Source organism: Protopterus annectens, chromosome 8.part0 (assembly GCF_019279795.1).
Source record: "Protopterus annectens isolate FY-2018-M chromosome 8.part0, PAN1.0, whole genome shotgun sequence".
In the NCBI taxonomy this organism is placed as follows: Eukaryota; Metazoa; Chordata; order Ceratodontiformes; family Protopteridae; genus Protopterus; species Protopterus annectens.
This window is the reverse complement of record NC_056741.1, coordinates 1,967,067,564-1,967,087,184: the sequence shown is the minus strand read 5'-3', so window position 1 is coordinate 1,967,087,184 and position 19,621 is coordinate 1,967,067,564. Positions and strand designations below refer to the sequence as shown.

General features: G+C 38.5%; 1 protein-coding gene across 6 annotated transcripts in view; it reads left to right on the top strand.

The window, feature by feature from the left end:
* ZNF821 (zinc finger protein 821) overlaps window positions 1-19,621 on the top strand; it is a 748,458-nt gene that overhangs the window by 589,713 nt on the left and 139,124 nt on the right. For all 6 annotated transcript variants that reach the window (XM_044081495.1, XM_044081494.1, XM_044081493.1 and 3 more), the window contains one exon: window positions 5,198-5,296. In XM_044081495.1, the coding sequence (XP_043937430.1) occupies window positions 5,198-5,296 (99 nt within the window). The remainder of the gene's footprint in view (window positions 1-5,197; window positions 5,297-19,621) is intronic.

The window sequence follows — 19,621 nt, the reverse complement described above, 5'->3', positions numbered from 1 at the left end:
CTTTTCAAAAAACTCCACCAGGTTGAGTAAGCATGACCTGCCCTTGACAAATACAAATAGAGTGCGGTCTTGTGTTTGGAGTTTCCCTATGTTCTGATTGATTAATTCCATGATAGGTCTTTCATGGCTTTGCATATGAGGGGGTCAGACTTGCATATCTGTAGTTGCCTGGGTCTGTGGAAGGGCTTGTCTTATGCAGGGGAATGACTCTAGCTGTTTTCCATTTGCTTGGTACAAAACCTTTATGGAAGCTGAGATTGAACAGTTTTGTTAGGGGTGTGGCTAAATTGTGCTTCATGGTATTTATGCATCTATGAATATTATCAGGACCCATCAATGTAGTGTTTTTAGCTTTTGATAGCAATTTTTCTTGTGTGATAGCTGAAGAAAGCAGTTTGAGGTATGTTTTGAGGGAAGGACTGAAGAGAGAAAAGTGTAAAGTTGTAGCTAATTTTATTGGGACAGTAGGTTCACTGTATCTTCAGTAACAATGTAGGTGACATCACTCACAGTCAACCCAGTGCATTGCTGCATTGTGCTTTTCAGATTATAGACAACTAAAAATTGCCTCATGATTGTCTTGGGCTTGGATAGCTATATTACCTCAAACTTGACTTTGGTGGATTTTATTAAGCTCCTGCATTTTGTCTTTTTCAGTGAGAAGGACTCTGACATTCTGGGAATTGCTGTTCCTACTTCTGGACAAAATTATTTTCCTTTTATTATAAAGCTTGTTGATTGTTATGGTTCCACCTTGTGGGTTTGTTTCTCGGTTTTACCTTGCACTTGTTCCTGCGGGGTATGGCTGCATCTGTGCACCTGTTTACATACTGGTATAGTGTGGTGGTGTACATTTCTTCATATTCAGTTGCGTTAACTGAATTTGGTGGTGATTTGAAGCTTGCCAATGTATTACTTAGGAGTGGGTGGTTTGTCTTAAGAAAAGTTTAAAGGTACCTTAGGTGGAATGCATCTCTGGTTTCAGTTTTATTTTGAAGGAAACAACTTTATGGTCAGACATAACAAGTAGTGAAGATGCACAAGAGATTGTGCAAGATGCTCCCATGTCAGTAAGGACAAGATCCTAGATGTTATTCCCCCAGTGGGTATTCTGACAAATTGATCCAGGGCATTTGTGTTGACAAAGTCCAGGAATCTCTACTTATGTGTTAGTGGTGGTATAGGTTTTCCAGTCTGTGGTTGGGTGGTTTAAATCACCTAGGAAAGTGGACTTGGATTTAATACTGAGTGATTCTAATTCCTGTAGGTAGACATTGTGGGTTTCTTTTGTCACAGAGATAGCTAATATCTGGTACAGGACCTTTCTGATGGTTATTTGGACATGAAAAAGCTCTAGTGCATCATGCTGCTTTACCAGTCTTGATACAGGGCTGTTTTAGATGTAGACTGATACACCTCCACCTTTCTCCCCTTCCTGCACAGTAGCTGGTCTAAACATGTGAAAGATGTTATAGCCTTCACAGTCAGAGTGCTGTCTGCTATTTTATACCCTGTCTGCATCTCTACACAGACATCAGTGTCTTCCAGAGTGAGAGGGTCTTGTAGGGAGTGGAGCTTCATGTTCAGGTTCTTAGCATTTATCAGTAACACCTTCATATTTTCCTTTGCTTGTTTCATTATGTTGGTAGGTTTATCAGGTTGGCATTGCCTAAAAAGACGTATGGGGTGGATAATGTCTTTTCCAGTAATCAAAACCTTAGAGGGGACAGATGCAGGCCATCCCTGTTAAGGCAGCGTGGTCTGATCATATACTCAGAGGCTGACAAATACTGTACCACCTTTGAATGCCACCAAAAAGTAAGCCAATTATTTAAGTCAATTATTTTTTGCGCATATCACAGCATCATCCTTGGAGAAAGTAGAATGCTGCTCAATGCTAGGCTCATGCCTGCCTTGGACATACAGTCTGAGCGCTCCATTATGCCTGTCTCTATGTAATCACTCTTTCCTTACTCAGCCTGGTAAAAGACGCATCTGAATGTCTTACAATAGAGTCAACTGTAATAATAATGGTTGGTTGAGTCAATGTCTGCCTTACGGGTTCAGCATCTGTGAGTTTAGGACTCAATGTGCTAAGTGAAGAAGTAAGCTTATTATGTTGAGTTTGCTTTGTGCATGTGTTGTGTTTTGGAGTTCTTTGAGGTTTAAGCAAGTTAATCTTTAGAAGCTCAGCATATGATGGATTATATGTGTTGTGATGGCCTTGAAGAGTTGTGTTATGCTTTGTACTGTTGATGATTTTGGTGTCTGAATTTTACTGTGTGTGAGATTTTTGCCTTCAGGAGTATTGTATATGCACATTTCTTATACACTGTGGTATGCTGTTTGACTAATAGTTGATCATCAAACAGCATAAAACAATTTCTTATAATGTCTCTAGATACCCATCTCAGTCAGGCTGGTTAGAGAAGCTGTGGGGAAGTGCTGGTCCATGATACGGGCAGGAATGACTCTGCGGGCAGGGGTAACTATAACTGCTTGGTGTTGAGTTTTAGAATAATGTTTAAGTGGACTTAAGTATTTAAATTTCAATACAAAACAACTAGCCTGGAAACCTTCTTCTGCCACCAGCAAGAACCAGTAAACTAATTACAGTAAAATGTGTTTCTAGCTACACTCCCTGGGATGGAGACTTTGTGCTCACTTTGTATAGATTTCAACGGTATTGCTGTCCACTCCACTTGGCACCTTCTCATCAACTTAGTGCAGCTTCCATTTTCTGTGGTATTCCTGTAAAACTAATATTGTCCCTTCTTGACCTGTCCTCCAGCTCAAGTAGACTCCAGTGGTTGTTCCTGTCTTAGTTTCATTACCAAACATCCTTTGTTTAACATCCTTTTCAGAAGGCTGTAAACCAACAATGGCATTGGTATGCTTCTAGTTATTTGTAGTAATATAATCCACAAGTGTGGCCCTTACTTTTAAAACTATATGCATTTAGTTGATTTTGTCCTAAGTTTGCTATTGTACTTTCCTGTCTCTGCTATGAGCAATGTATTTTACCACCATCCAGAGTCTTCATTTGTTTTTTTTCTCATGCTTTCATCTTGTTGGTGTAACTTCGCCTTGCAAGTTTTTCCCTTCTTTCTGACAGATTCCCCCCACCCCCGATTGATATTGGAGAGACAAGGGGTGTAAATAATATAAAGAACAGCAAACTGCATATATTTAATGTTCAGAAGCTTAGGTTAGTCAAGCCCTTAATTCAACTGGTTATGATCTCTCCACCATGTTCAGAAAGTCCACTCTTCCTGGTCTTGAGGTGGGGGAAGATAAGTTCCAACCCATTCAGGATTTCTTTTTTTTATTTATTTTTGTTAACTGGAGAAGAGCATACTGATCCCAGTGGACAATTTTCATATTTACCATGGGGGTACAAAATGAGAAAGTTTTAAAATTATGTTACAGAAGCAGGTAATTAGCAGTAGCAATGTTCATGCCTCTGTGTTGAAAAAAAATTGAATGGTACTCGTGTACCAGTAGTGTGAAGAATTAACATTGAAATAGTGAATTATTTTCTTTAAGTAGTATAACATACTGCTGTAAACTTACACAAGCCTTTGGTTATTGAAATTTGCAAATGTTCAAATAACATCCACCACCATTGTTATGAGGAAATGGACGACTTTTATTAAAAATAAACAGTTTAAAAAAACGATAAGCGCTTTCACAACGTACTGTTGCTGCTTTTGCTTCTTCAAACAATCTAAAAGAACACATCGAAAACACAATCTTAAATACTTAAAACAAGTAAAACATCCAATGACCATCAAAAGACTATCAAAATATTAACTGTGAATATCTAATATTACTACCACACCATCTAACCAACCAAATGTAAGCCTAGTAAAAATATCCTATCATAGGCTCACAGGAAAATCAACTAGCCAATTAATGTCTGAAAACGCCTGTATTGCAATTGGGTACATCATTGCAATGTCTAAAATTCATTGGCTGAAATCCATCCAGTCTAATACAACACAAGTGCCCAAAACAGCAGTCAAAATTAAAAACATTCTACAGTTAACTAACCAGGATTTAGAGCGTATAATCAGCAAGGTGGTTTCACATTATAAAGACATTAAAAACTTATCTGGGTTTGCAACGAAAACCGCCTTGCCAACAGTTCATATTGGGGTTAAGTATGCCTTCTATAAATAATTGCAATCCCACTTTGGCATTATACAAAAACCTATATTGTGATTCAGCAAATAAATACGATGTCTGAAAATCATTGCTCAAAATCCAACCAATAAATGGTGACATACATGCCCAAATGCCAATCAGAATTATAGACATTTTAGTGTCAACTAGCCAGGGTCAAAAGCAAATAACCACAGGAATGGTCATTCATTATAACAATGGTGTGATCTAAAAAAAGTAATTATTTATTATATTTTATATATATATATATATATATATATATATATTAGTAGATAGTTTTTGCTATGATAGGCAACACCAGTCTGTTGATATATATGTGTTCGATGTGTTCTTTTAGATGGTCTGAAGAAGCAACAGAACGTTGTGAAAGCGCTTACCGTTTTTTAAAATGTTTATTTTTAATAAAAGTTGTCTGTTTCCTCGTAACAGTGGTGGTGGATGTTATTTGAACATTTGCAAATTTCAATAACCAAAGGCTTGTGCAAGTTCACAGCAGTATGTTATACTACTTAAAAGAAAAATAATTATTTGAGTTTATACTTGTATACTACTGGGTTGCTGTTGGAGTGTTTTTTTCTTTTTGGTTTTTACTGAATTTGCAAATGGTAGTTATCTAAAAGAAGAAAATACTAGTCAAGCAACTTAAAGTTAAGTGACATATGTATTTCTGAGGTTAATGTGACTCTTGGAAACCATTTTTTCCTTTACCAGTCGCATTGCTTGGTACTGAACAGAAGTTGTCAAATTGTAAAATCGTATAACACTAGTAGTTATGATCAGTGCATTATGCTTGCCTTTTTGTGCATCTCTGAAGTTTGATGTGGTCTTAGAATGTGAGCATGGTCCAGAATTATTTATAGTTTACAGAATAAATCCAAGATGCATTCTTTGAAAATGTAACCCTACTGTAGCTGTAACTTTCTGAGACTCCTGGAAGTGCATATGATCTGCTTATTTTTCCATTGTTTTAAAATTATTGTCTTGCATCATGCTGATTTCTTTTTACTTGTAGGTAAATGATGATGCTGAAGATTTGTCAGGATCTTGCCTGTGTCCTCTCTGCCAGTTGGATTGTGGCAACAGAGAGCATCTCATTTCTCATGTTTATCAGGTATGTTTGTTGTACCGTAAAGGTAAAGTTTGTTGCCGTGTTTGAGTGGTAGTCTGTGTCCTTATGTTAATTCTTGCAGACTAACTTTCAGAATATTTTCTTTTTTACTTTTGTGCCTATAATTCTGTGATCTCTAAATCATGCACTAACTGAGCGGTAGTAATCTTCTAATTAAACTGGTGAGAGCAGGTGGCGGAAAGTGATAAGGAAAAGCAAAGACCTTTCTCAGTTCTATAAAAAGTCATTTTAATGTCCTCAGAATTTCACCCAAAAAGGCAAAAATAATCTTTTAACTCTAGCATCCACATTATGAACCGCATAACACATTGTACCTCCCATTAATGCTGTTTGAAATCAGCTTGGTCATTTATAAATACCGAGTCCCTTAATGTACCAAAATAATATACTGTACACTCCCCAAGTCTGCATTTTAGCAGTAAGTCATTTGTGACTTGCCAGTATGTGAGATGGTGTGCGTTTAGGTTCAAATGTTATGTTTGTCTGTTTTATTTAAATTTAAGACAGTAGTCAGGGGACTTCTACAAAGGTAATGTGGGACTTGAATTCTAGTATCATTGATCGAGGCAAGACACTGTCTTTCTCTGGACATTGCCCTCAGAACTCATAGATGGACACTGCATCTGACAGTTAAATCACTAGATTGAGGTTGTAAGCTGTTATGAGCTGCTTCCTATTGCCCAGGATTTGATTCCCACAACTTCAGTTTAACTACTCAGTGATTCTGACTAAGTCAGACAGTGCTCATAGGCTGAATCTGAAAAAGGTCCATGTTGGATCAGTGCTCTGCCTTGATTACCAGATATAAGTAAATAAAAGTCACTGAACTTTTAGCAGGTTATCCATGCCCATCCAGGTAGCTGTTGATGGAATGTGTGTATAAATTAGTGGGCTTTTCCATACTTTGCTAGATGGCTACCAGGGATATTCTGTGAAAGCTGCTGCTGCTGCACTGTATAAATGCTATACTTTCTGAAATGCAGTACCACTATGCATCATGATTGACTACAAACAAAATGATTACCACTTGGATTTGCTGTGTTTAATTATGGATTGGAGTGTTTTTCTGACACTGAGTGCTCAGTTTGTATATAGACAGAGTATAAATGTGTGTTTTTGCTGGGAATGCTTGTACAGTATCTGCACTGCTGCACATTGTGCAGAGTGCCTATGAGTAAAAGCATCTTAAAGAATTAAAACTTCTTGTATCTTAGATGCTGCCCTTTCTCAATTTAACTGGGGGTCCCTGCCTTTAATGATTGCGTTCTTACGTTAAAAATGAGTTACCTTGCTCTTACTGACTTACTGCAAATACAATACATAAAATAAAAAATAAAGTTCAGGCAGCTACATTGCTTAAAAAGACTATGCGGACATAATGTAAATTTTCTGTTGTAAAAGAGTTTGAGGTTGGACTGCATATTGTCACAAAACAAAAGGTCACTCATCCTCATGTTGGGAGGTTGGCATAATTGTTAAGGTGTTTACCTTACAGACGTAAGGTGGAGGTTTGATTTTCACATGGGGTAATTGGCTAAGCTTAAAATGGCCCACAAGGGCAGTTAGCCTAGTACTGATCTAACCAAGATGAAGTTGGTATAATGGTTTAGATATTTGCCATATACACAAAGTGCAGGGTTTCTCACATGGGTTAATTGTTTAGGCTTAAGTCTATGAACCTATTTATGGTAGTGGATGGTTGGCCTAATGGGTAAAGTGTTTGCCTTCCAAACACAAGGGGCAGGGTTTGATTCTCACATGGGGTAATTGACTAGGGTTAAAGTGGCCTCAAGGGTAGTTAGCTTAGTATTAACTTATGACCCTAGTAATGTTTGAGATAAATATTTTTTGCAACTTTTGAGGTCATTTTTGTCATTTAATCTGAGGTAATGCCATCCCTGAGTCATGATGTACAAGTATCTCCAGTTTTAACAGCAGAAGACAGCATTGTGTCATATGATGACAAGAATTCATTTAATTTTATTGGGGACTTTAAAATCTGATCCTGTTCATTCAGTCTTTCTGATGCAGCATTTGGGTCCTCAGAGACGCTGTTCAAAAACAATCTGGCAAAATTAGTGCTACAGCCTCGAGCCCCTTAAGAAATTTTCCTCCATTAATGTATCTGCCCCCTATTTAGTCCGGATCTCATTTGCCACCTTCATGAATTGACCCAGATCTGTGCAGCTAAGGGCTTCACCTCTGTTCTTTGATATTTTTTGTCTAAATATGTAGAAAGTTGGTGAAATTTTTCGTGTAGTTTAGACCATTAAGAAGTGGCGGCTCATAGCAAGGGACTGTAGCTCCCCCAGCTGTGTGACGAAAAAAGAAAAGCAAAAGCACAACTTCTAAAATAAAATATTTTTTAAATTAAGAAAATTGGCTGGCTTACTGTAAAAAAAAAAAAAAAAAAAAGAGTCCGACTGACTAGCAAAGTCTCTGAACTCGAACTGCGCATGCTCGTTGCTCGGCAAGTTCCGGGTTTTTTGTTTTTTCCCGCTGCCTACTGGACTGTCTGTGACTGCTGTAAAGGCAGTCCGGACTATGGGGAGTTCTGCATCAGTGTGTGATGCCCAAAAGTCTGTGCGGTAAACCACACAGTAAAGTGGAAGGGGGGCAGACTGCCACGTCTGCAGTCACATACGTGACGTGAATGGCAGAGTGACTACTGATTGGTTCTTGCTCTCTTTCTGAAAAAGAGAGCTAGAAACAATCAGTATTATCAGGCAGTGTAGGACGAGACAGGTACTTTTGCCTTTTGCTCTAGCTACCGTACGTACTCGTGGGTACACTAGTGCCACTGACTGCTGCCTAGCCTTGCTAATATATCCTAATCTATCTGAATATCTGATTTTCTTTTGGTTGGGTGCTTTGCTTGCTTGCAAGTTTGGACAGGAAAGATTCTGGAGTGGATTCCCGGGCGAGTCCTTGACTAGCACTCGCAGCCAGCTACTTAAAAAAAAAAAAAAAAAAAAAAAGCCTAGTCGTGAGTGACGGTTAGAAATGGACACGGTCTCAAACTCAATCGCTCATCATTTCTTCATTTTTTTTTTTAGGTAAGTGTGTCATTGCTGACTGACAAAGTACTGTCACCCTTTTCTTTTGCTCCTAAAGGTTCAATTCCTGACTATGTATTCTCTAAAGACTAATTACCTTAATTTGTCTGATACCCAAGGATGACAATTCCACCTATACCAAACTGGTTCTACAACTGGTTTCTATGCCATAAGCCTTTTTAGTTTAACTGGAGTCCATGGGTCTGTACCTGTGTGTTCCAGTTTACAGGAATGTTTAAAGCTTATTGTAGCTTGGGGAGGCTGGTCCAGCCTTTCACCATTCTTTCCATGAATAGGAACTTTTGCACATTCAAGGGGTGCTCTCAACATATGGAATGGCCTACTTTATGCAACCTTTTAAAACTGATTTTTTAATGCATAACCCCCTGTTAAATGCTATGATTATTTAAGTCCTGTTCTTTCTTATGTCATGTCATCATGCCATTTACCATTAATAAGATATTTTTACATTGTCTTTACTCAGTTTCTGCGGCCCTCCCCTGAACTACACTTTCTGCTTATGCAGTTTCTGAAATGTGGACTCTGGAATGGTATTCAGGACATAAGTGCGATATGTGCACTCACAGTGGTGGCAATAAAAACTCCCTCAGATTAAATTTCAACAGCTACACACAGTTTCTTTGCATCTGATGTAATAAACTGCTACAGAGTTCAAAATGAGGATTTCTCCCTGATAAAAGTAAAGTATATCCACAAATTAATTTGTTGCAACTGCAAACAATGCACTTTATATCTGATATAATCAGCTGCTACTAGAGTTTGAAATGTTGTGCAATCCCAGTTTAATTATAATGTGCCACCAAGAAGATATCAATGATGTAACTAAACCTGCAACTCATAATAAGCCCTGCTTTTTGCAATCCAGAACTTTGTCTACATTTGTTCACAACAAACAGATCACAGTGTGCAGATTTTAACCAGTTTAAGCAACTGCTTCAGATAGCAAGCCAGTTTCAGACTTCAGTAATGTTAAGTTCAGATGAGGGGAGAGTTGAGCAGGGTATGCAATTATTCAGATGGAAACACATATTCTGATTTGTATATTGGGTATATTTTTTTTCAAACACAATGCTCATACCAAACAGGAAAGTCAACTCTTCAAATAAATAAGTAAACAGGGCTTGTGAGCTTGTTTTCTTTTTTTTTTTACTCATGAACAGCACTGCAGAAGTAAAGTTCTAATTTCACTGCTGAAAGAAGAGTTGAACTATTAATCTATCTCTAATGAGCATGCTTACATTTTCTCCATCATGGACAGACAAGGAAAAGTACAGCCGTCTGCTGCCTCCGACTGGCTTAGTTTGGGGAGCAGGTAGCCAGCAGAAAAATACCTTAAAATCAATGCAAAAAACAGAAGCCTGGGAGCTGCTTGCTTCCTCCTGTTAGGTGCACTACCCTGTCAGGTTTTGTAATCTGACTCCCAATAATATGTTTGTGCCTTACCCTTTTGCTTATTGGTGTGTGTGTGTGTATATTACGCTCCATACACGTTCTTTTGTTTTACTGCCAGCATAGCTACGTATCTACAGGCTGCTCAGCTATTATAATTAGTTAACAAACGTGTTATCATTTAGTGCAAGTGATCATAGGCAAGTGGTTACTGTAGCCTGCAAATCAATTTTCTAGCTCATTAGTCTGTTGTGATGCTTTGATCTGCTGTATATGCCAAAATGCACTTTATATTTTCACTTCCTGACTTTGACTTAATACCCAAATATGAAATTTTCAGTGATTTACTTGATTACCATTTGTTTAGTTTGCCATATGCATTCCATCTTTCTTGACTGTTTGTGTCAATGAGCATTACCAATTATAACTTTTACATTTGGTTTGATTGCAGTATAATCTAGAAGTGCATGTGTATTTGGTGTGACATAGTTCACTTCCGCTTTTTTACCATGAAGAACTTACTTTCGGCCTAACTTTAACTGAAAATGAATAGAGATGTTGTAGCTGTATAAGCAGAAAATATTGTTGAAGACTCACCTTAAAAAAGACAAGATTAAAGGGAATGTGCAATTGTTTAATAAGTATGCTAGCTACTTGCACAACTTGAGGTAATTTTAAATGTATTTTACAGCAGCTGGAACTGGTTTCCTTATTTTTTATTGCTGTACTGTCACTGTACTTCAAGTTTTATTTATTCAGTTGTTTCTTTTGAGGAAGCCATATTTATGATGTTTTATGCATTTCAGTTAGGATATTTATTTTAAACTGGACATTGTAGATTTAGGAATGGAAATAAAATGGTTAAAGACCAGAACTGTGTGGCAGCAAATTGTAGCCCATTCCTCCTACTCCTCTGCAACAGGTGGAATACCCCTCCAGCACAGTTACAGACATCATAAATCACATACATTCTTCTGTACAACTGTCATCAATCCAACATCACATACATTGTTCAATTCCTGCCTTCCCTTAATCTCACTCCTGCAAAACATTATTCTGCATGTATTGTTCCCACAATTCCCATTTTTTTCTATGTAATTTGCTCCTACCATTTTCTAAAGATCTCACTTCCATTTTTTTTTATAACTGTAGCAATGTTCATTACTTCACATACAGCTGACTTAGACTTTGATTTCCATTTTCTAGTCAGTACTTTTTTGCAACCACCAGAATTAAATGTAATAAGGCCTTTCTATATCTAGGCAATTCAAAACCTGTATCCCAGCTCAAAAAAAAATATTTCCTTAGTTACAACCATTTACTTACCCAGTATTCCTGACAGATTACTCTATGGAGAATTTCTTAAGTCTGCCAGCTCTTTACACTCCCAAAACATATGTTCCCAGTTACCTCTTTCTTCCCCATCATACCTCCAACATTTGCCATCTACCAGGGAGCCTCCTTGGGGTATAAAATACCTATACAAACAATTTCAAGAAAAAATCCTTTATCTTCTACATTTTGTTGGGCAAGTCAATAACAAATGACAGCAAAAGGGTTCTTTCCCTGATGCTAATTAATTAATTTTGTTTATTTATTAAGAAGACAGAGTACTGGTGTTTCTTGGGCTCTATTCAGCAATGGCACAAATCACAGGGCAGGTCAAAGAAAAATACAATACTTGGGAGAAGTTTAGGGGAAAAAAAACAACCAGCATGTCTTTATAAAATAAATTCATAATTTGTATGTGGCTTTTGTTTCTGTATGCTTTAAATGTAGCTGATGTTTTAGTTCTTTCCGTGCAACTAAGTGGAACATGCAAAATGTCTGAACCTGCCATACTGATAGAATTTCTGCATTCTTACCCAGTTAAAAAAAATTCATACTACGTCTCTTTCTTGGCATTTTTCTCGTCATTGATTCCCACATGCAGAGTTGAAGACATTTTGTCATCATTTTTCAGTAGGGTGATGTTTTCTGAGATATCATTAATCTTGCCCAAGACAGGCACATGGAGATTGTTTGGATACTGATGACCACTGAATTTAATTATAGAAATCTCTGCTGCTGGTCTCCTGCAGGCATCTGCACAATCTGTATCGGCAGTTCTTGTGTCTAATGTTTAAGACGTATGTTTTAGCTTGTTTCTTTTGTTATACTACTGTTTTTTTTTTCCATAAATCTAACCAGCTGATCAACACTGAGCTCAGCATTTTACTCTGTTAATGTATTGTCATAAAGGATTACAGAATGGCATATTGCCTGTTTAACTGTGCTGTCAGTTGCTCTTTTAAGGTTCTTTTTTCTCTAGTTTGGGGGTGTGTTAAATAGGATCATAGGAGATTACCAGACTAATGCCCCTGGGGCCCTTACAAGCCTAGCCAAGAGTTTATCCCCAAAAAGAAACCTCGGCCAGTACTTGTCGCCACTGTCAATGAGGGATACTGGTGGAAGTTGGAAAGCAAAATGTACATGACTGTTAAGTGACATAAGAGAAATCATTTAAGAAGGAAGTTAGAAAGTAATGACAGACATTGGAGTTTCAGACTAATTATACCCTTCAGAAAATTCATGCTAATGTAAAACCTGTTATTCTATCAACATTCTAAGTTTGTAAGAAGAGAAATATTTAAAAATCGTCCCTATTTTTGGTCCTTTGTCCCACTTTTATACATGGCTTTGTCCAGATTTCTTGCTCTAAGAGTTGAGAGGTACGCTGCAAGATGTATATTGTTGAATCTGACCTAGGCTAAAATCTGCACATCGTAAGTAACCTTCAATAAATGCGCACAAGCCTGAGAGATGTTTTATGCTGGCTAATGCAGCTTGAAAAACACAGAAGGTGTAACTGGGCTTGGTGTACATACAAACATACAGAATGAAACTCTGTGTACTGTAGACTGGAGTATGAAAGCATATGTGTGCATTGTGAGTAAATGTATGGCAGTGTGGATTTTATTTTACTCCTTTCACCTTAGCAGAGATGTTTGTTATCTCAGTATACTGTATGTATGTTATGTGTATATATCTTTGTTAATTGTATCTTTTCTCCCTGGGCCTCACTGAAAAGGGGTTTTATTGCTCAGTCGGATTTTCCCAGTAATCAAATGCAATAAATGAATTTCCATATAGCAGCTACCTACACTATATGTTGTCGCAGCTTACTCATGTCTTGGAGAGGAATACAAATGCTAAACAGACCATGGACAGGGTACATGGCAGAGCTAGGCTGGAATCTTAAAACTTTCCAATGGAAAGGAAGGGCAAACTACAATGTGTAGCTGACCATACTATAATGAGACAGAGAATAGTTGGAGTTTTTTGAGTCTGTCCATATAGGACAAGTGTTTAATGCCAAGGATCCACTTTGTGAGGCCCTCTAGTTTTATGTACCATATCTTCTGCCTGCTCCTTTTGCACTGCCTTCTCAGTTCTGCAAGAAACAGCTTCTTCATCAAGGATAATTGTAAACTGTTTTATTGATGCTTAACCCTATCTGTACTGGTTAGCACTGAATATTAAGCTAGTCCCAGTAATGCTGGCATAACAAGGAATATGTGTCCATTTTAGATAATGATGGACCAATTAAGTGATATCATCTTGAAAGTCATCCACAGTATTTGTATGCCAGTGAGATGAAATTAGGTTGGTTTGGACATGTACTGAGGAAGGGATACTGGGTATATTGGGAAAACTATGATAAGGATGAAGCTGCCAGGTCAGAGAAAAAGAAGGCCTAAGATAAGCTTTATGGATGTGGTGAGAGAGGACATGCAGGTGGTTGGTGTGACAGAGCAAGATGCAGAGTACAGGAAGAAATTGGAAACTTATCCGCTTTGGCAACCGCTAATGGGAACAGCAGAAAGAGAAAACTACAAGCAGTTATTTGGAACCAGGTGGGGTCACGTGAATAGTGTTTGCTTGGGAAACTTTAAAACTGTCCCTTTTGAGCCTCCATGAAAAAGGGGCGGGAGGAATCCAGTATGACCTGATGTGTTCCAGACCAGACCACAGCTTCTCATCAGGTGCAGAAACAGAGTATGAAGTATTGTTTGCAGCATACCGCAGAGGCAAGTCTTCAAACCAACCTGTATATACATGTAGCAATGTGTGCTGTGTAGAATATTTGGCATGTGCCATAGTGACTTAGCATTTATTTCATGTAAATTTAAGCATGTTCAACATTGATCCCACTGCACCATAGCTCCACCCCTTTTAGTTGGTCACACCCCTTCCCATTGGCCCCACCCATTTCGTTGTCTTCTGTAGCCGCCTTTTGATTTGAAGTCACCAGCCGCCACTGCCATTAAGGTGATAATGCAGTTTTTAATCTTCTTAGTTGTTAAAGAATTATATTTGTATCGGTCTTTGAACCCCTTTTTTTTTCTCAAGAAGTTTCCTTCTGTTTCAAGTTGTTGTTGTTACTACTGTCAGTCTGTTTAGATATTTAGATAATTGGGCATTAGTTTTCAGAGGTTGTTCCTGTTATATTATTTTATCTTTGAGTTTGTCTGTTTATTCATATATATTTATATGTAAATATATAGGGTTTGCTCTCCATAGCATGTGTTTTCAATGGTAGACCATTTATTTTCTATTAGAATTATAGTGTGTGCATGTTTGTAAATATTGCTTCATTCTTCTGATTACTGGTGATTAGCCTAATAACTTCATGGATGAACTAGTTTAAGACGTGCTCCTTGTGTGAGCACACAATCCCACCACAGGACCTATGTAATCAGTATGTTATCTGCCTGGGTTTCCCTCAAGTTATGTTGGTCTGTGAAATCTGTAAGAAGTTTGGGTCGTGTACTCTATTGGACTGGAGAAGCCTTCCAAACTCCAAGACTTGGATCCAAAAAAAGAGGCAGGTGGATCTGATTTTTCCTACCTCAGCTTCGAAACAGCCAAGATTTGAGGATTCATTGGCCCAAATACCAATGTATATTCTGCTTCTGGATCCCATGCCATCAGAAGGAGGCTATATTGGAGAAAATTGACCCCCCTCCTCAGACCCTTACTGGCACTATCAACTAATTCCTTCAGGTCCTACAAGAGTGCTTCTAAAGCAGATCTGGACCACTTGATGCAGAAGTTTCTAGGGACTCAGATGGAAGTAGGAGATATTCCCACCCTTTTCACTGCACAGATGATTATATCTACACACTTCACCCCAATCTCATTTCCTTCACCAGTCCGTGCTTTGGCTCCAGTGTCATCAGAGCCGTTCTTCATCCTGGAGCCTTTGTCCTTGCTTGTGACTTCTCTTATAGCCTTGACACCAAGGCTTCTGGGTCAGTCTCTCTCTTGTCCAGTAGTGTTGTTTCTTGTTTAAAAAAATTATTAAATTATCACTTATGACCCAGGTAATCATGCATTTGTATAAATGAAAAGAAAATATTTGACATATTTTCAGTTGCAGACATTATACATCACTTGTAATCTATCCAGTCATTTTCAAATATTACAAAGCTCTTTCAGTTCCTTGCAGATTGACAGCCACACTGACAGGCTTGAATTAACCTGTAATGAAGGTCATCCATGCAAAGCTGCATGGTGAAACCTATGTTTCTCCTTCCACTAAGGTTCAATAAAATGAAAACATGAGCAAGGCAGAACTCTGAGAATTCAAACCATGAACCAAAAAACACAAAGAACTGCCACCAAGAGATGTGCTGGAGGATCCCCATTTATGAACCACAATAAAAGATATGTCCAAGCAGTTGAATAATGACAAAAGTAAATGATGACACACTTTTTTATTGAAAATAACAGTTAACATAATGGATAAAATTAGTGTATCAACTACCAACTGAAAATCAGACACTAATACACAATGCACCAAAACTTGACCAGTTATAATACAAGTGAACATACGTTTCTTTTCCATTTAACAACCGCTATAAATACCTTGTATTCTGAAATTTTCTTTAAATAAGACTATGCAAGATGATCTTTTATTTACAATGGATGGATACAAAAGTGTTTTCAACAAAGTGTTTATAGAAGGGACAATAAATGAACAATTCTAAAAAGTGAAAAACAGCTAAATTAGCAAGAGACAAGAAAGATCATGAATTAAATTTGGTGTACCCCTTACCTAAGTTTAAGGACTCAGTGGTAGATGGTACCCTTTCTGTTGATAATATGTTAATAGAACATCCAGAAGATAGAGTGGACAGGGACCACAATTCTAATAGATATGAAAGGTCAGAAGACACTGATATAAATTTGGGAGACCCTTTAGAGTTCGCCTCTGACAGTTTAATTGATTAATCAGTAGATCACAGACTTAAAAAGAAACCTTCCAGTGTCCCAACAGAGGAGGAAGAAGTTATTGTTGAAAGCTAATAATGCTCCCAATGTCAATGCTTTTAATTCTGTTAATTCTTTAATACCATTTACACAGAATGGTATTATTTAGGAACATGACAATTTTTAAATTTTTAATTATAGTAATTTTCTAATCTGATGTTGTCCTTTTTATTTTCCACAACATATGACTTCAGATCCAATCCTCGGATGACGTGTATTCCAGTTTTCAATTCCAGCTCTCGAGCTCCTCCCTCTACCTGTGATGTACTCTTCCATCTCAATTGCATCAGATCTCATTTGCTGCCATCACAAACACACAGGTTCCACTCTTGAGCTTTCAAAGCGATATTTTGTGAGTTTGATAGATTTTTCATTACTTTTTCTGAAAGATTTTTCTCATATTTATCTTTAATATCCTTCCTCTTAGTTTTCGACAGTCATTAATAGATTCTAGTTTCTTTTACTGTCCATACTATTCTATATAGTATTTCTCCATAAAATTACTGGTATTTTTCTCTAATAGTTACCCATGCTTATTAATAGGGTATTTCTGTAGTATGCCATTGTTGGTAGTTTAAATCTCTACTGTTTTCCTTTTCTCTTTCATTTAAAAAAAATTCTTTGTCTTAATACTTTGCTGTATTGAAACATGTCGGATAAGCCAGCCAGTTTTAAAAAATGCACTTTTTGTGGGTACAAGATCCCTAATTCAGATGCTGACAAAAAGTGCATGTACTGCCTTGGTGCTGGGCCCTTGGACACTGCAAATACAATTTGCTCCACTTTTAAACCAAGGGCCTTGGCAGATAGGTGAAACAAACTTAATTTTGAAAGGCATGCTACCAGCTACTACTACTTCTGGAGCTTAAATGTTCTGTAAATCTAGTAAGCCAGCTTCCTTGGAGTATAAGGAACGCTCTCCACCAAAGTCCCCAAGGTCTTCTTAGGAACCTCTGGCAAAAACAAGAAAGATTTCAGATCCAACGTCATCCAATCTGAGGATTTCGGTCCTCAGATCTGAAACCCTTGGGTCTGAAGGTTTCAGCTCCTTTTGTTATCTCAGCATCTCTTACAGCACCACCTTTGGATCTGAAGTCCTCAGATCTGAAGATTAGTACGTCTCATAGGACTCGTACTCTGGAATTCCATATTAAGCCCGTATCACACACCTTGCTTGCTCAGTTGTTTCAGACTCCCAAGAAACACTCCAGGCCTCCATCCACAACTTCTTCTAGATCCTCCAGATGTTTATTGGAAGCAGATGTGGATAGAATGATGCAAAAATTTCTCAGAGCTCAGATCTAGATTGGAGGCTTACCAGCTTTGACCCTTTGTCCAATCCATGAATACGCCTGTGACATCCAGGACCATTCCATCTCCTTCTCTGATCCATCCAGTGGTTTCAGAATCCCAGGATCCAAAATCCTCAAGATGTCCGGTGTCAGATCTGAGGAAACCTTCTTCGACTCCAGCTATGCCCTTGACTAGTTCTACTCCAATACCCTCAGATCAGAATGGTTCTCGGAGCCTAAATGTTGGTGTCAAATCCAAAGGGATTGGTTCAGCTCTGAATTTGTCAGATCTGTCCCTTCCTCTCAGAGTCTTAGCACTGGACAGTTCAGATCCTGTTCCATCTTCGAGGCATGGATCCGAGAGCAGTTGAGACCTACCTTTGTCAGGAGTTTCATCTCCGTGAGGACGTGGTCAAAGCTTCTCCTGGTCCATCGGCTTTCAGGGTAGTGGAAAGGGCTTTTTCTCTCTCTCGAGCTGCCTTTTCACTTTTCGGATCTTATCCCTTTTCTCTCTTCAGTTCCAAGCTCTGAATCGGTCAGAACTACTCCATAGGGACAGCCACTTCCAGTAAGTGTCCAACCAGTTCCAGTAGAGTAACCTCCCCTCTCTTCTGACACCATACCTGAATATCCCACAGAGGAGGTGCCTCAGTAGAGAACATGCAAAAGGAGACACATTGACTGTTCATTGGAGTCACTCACAGAGGATACCAATTTTGATGAAGAAGGGTCCCCATATCACCACCAGATAATATCTGCTTTGAAGATATTTTTTTGGAAATCTTAAAACTAAAAGTTGGCTGGTCTTTCCAAAACCCCTGTCCAGACGGATCTGTATTTTTGGAGGCTCTTGATTCTGGCCATTATAAACCCACCTTTTGTGGATGAACTTACTGATTTGGTTTTCCACCAGGCTTGGAAGGTACTAGATACTGTTGAACTGATCCTGAAAAGACCCAATACATTTTTAGCCCAACTGACAGACCCCACTGGGACAAAGGACTACCATTAGATGCTGTGGTGGTGGCGGCAGCCACCAAGCAAGAACTAACAGAACAGAGCTCTTCTGTCCATCCATGAAGCAGGGAGTCTAGAGCATTGGACAGATTTGGAAAGTGAGTCTTTGCCTTGGCAACATTTGCCCTGAGGTCATTAAAAATACCTGGCACACTTTACTAGACTTCAGAGAGATTTGACCAAAGTACTGTTAAGTATTGTCTGATCCCATGTCTGCAGAGGAATTCAAAAGAACATTCTTGCAACTGACCACTCTCTTATCCATATCACATGCTTCAATGAGGTTGATATCCCACACAGCCAAAGATATCTCTCTAGCAGCTGGTTCAGGCATTGCCATAAGGAGACATACCTTTTTGTGGCTGTGCAACTTTGCAGAGCTTTTTAAGATATCCTTTATCAATGCCCCATTTGATGGCACTTCCTTCTTTGGGCCATCAGTGAAGAAACCCCTGCCTGCTGTAAACAAGATATAAGGACTCTGCCATGGGAATCAAGTTTTATATCCCTCCGTGAACCTTTTCCAGGAATCAGAGAGGCAGTAAGAAGATGTGATTCCAAAAATCCCAGAGACTTTTGCAAGACCTGCATGGTGATAATTTCTCCAAAGGCAGAGGAGGAAATGCTAATGGAAGCCATCACCCTAGAGGCAGAGGTGGCCCGCAAAAATCAGGGTTTCAGGAATTCTTTCCAGACAGGCCCTTCCGAATGTCCAACTCTGGAGGCAGTCAGGGGACGTTTGTCCTTGCACCGAGACACCTGGCTAAGTATGACATAAGATTCATGAGTGCAAAGAATAATATCCAGAGGTTATTACATACCATTTTTCCTATCCCTTTCCTCCAAAAGAAAGAAGCTTCCAGACATTTCATCCTGTCAGATGAAGGCAGCAGCACAGGAAATTCAAAAGCTGCTAGAAAAGAGTCATCCAAAAGATCCCACAAGACCAAATAGGATTTGGAATTTGTTCACGTTTCTTTTTAATGCCCAAGAAAACAAGGGACCTCAGACCCATTTTGGATCTAAGCAGTTTGAATCAGTAAATGAAGAAAGCAAAGTTCTGAATGGTCACAGTAGAGTCCAACCTACCCTTTCTTCAAAAGGACGATTGGATGTGCTAGATAGATCTTCAGGACGCATACTGTTATATCAAAATAGACAGATGCTCTCAAAGGCACTTATGCTTTTGGACGGGAGCCAGTCATTTCCAATTCAGA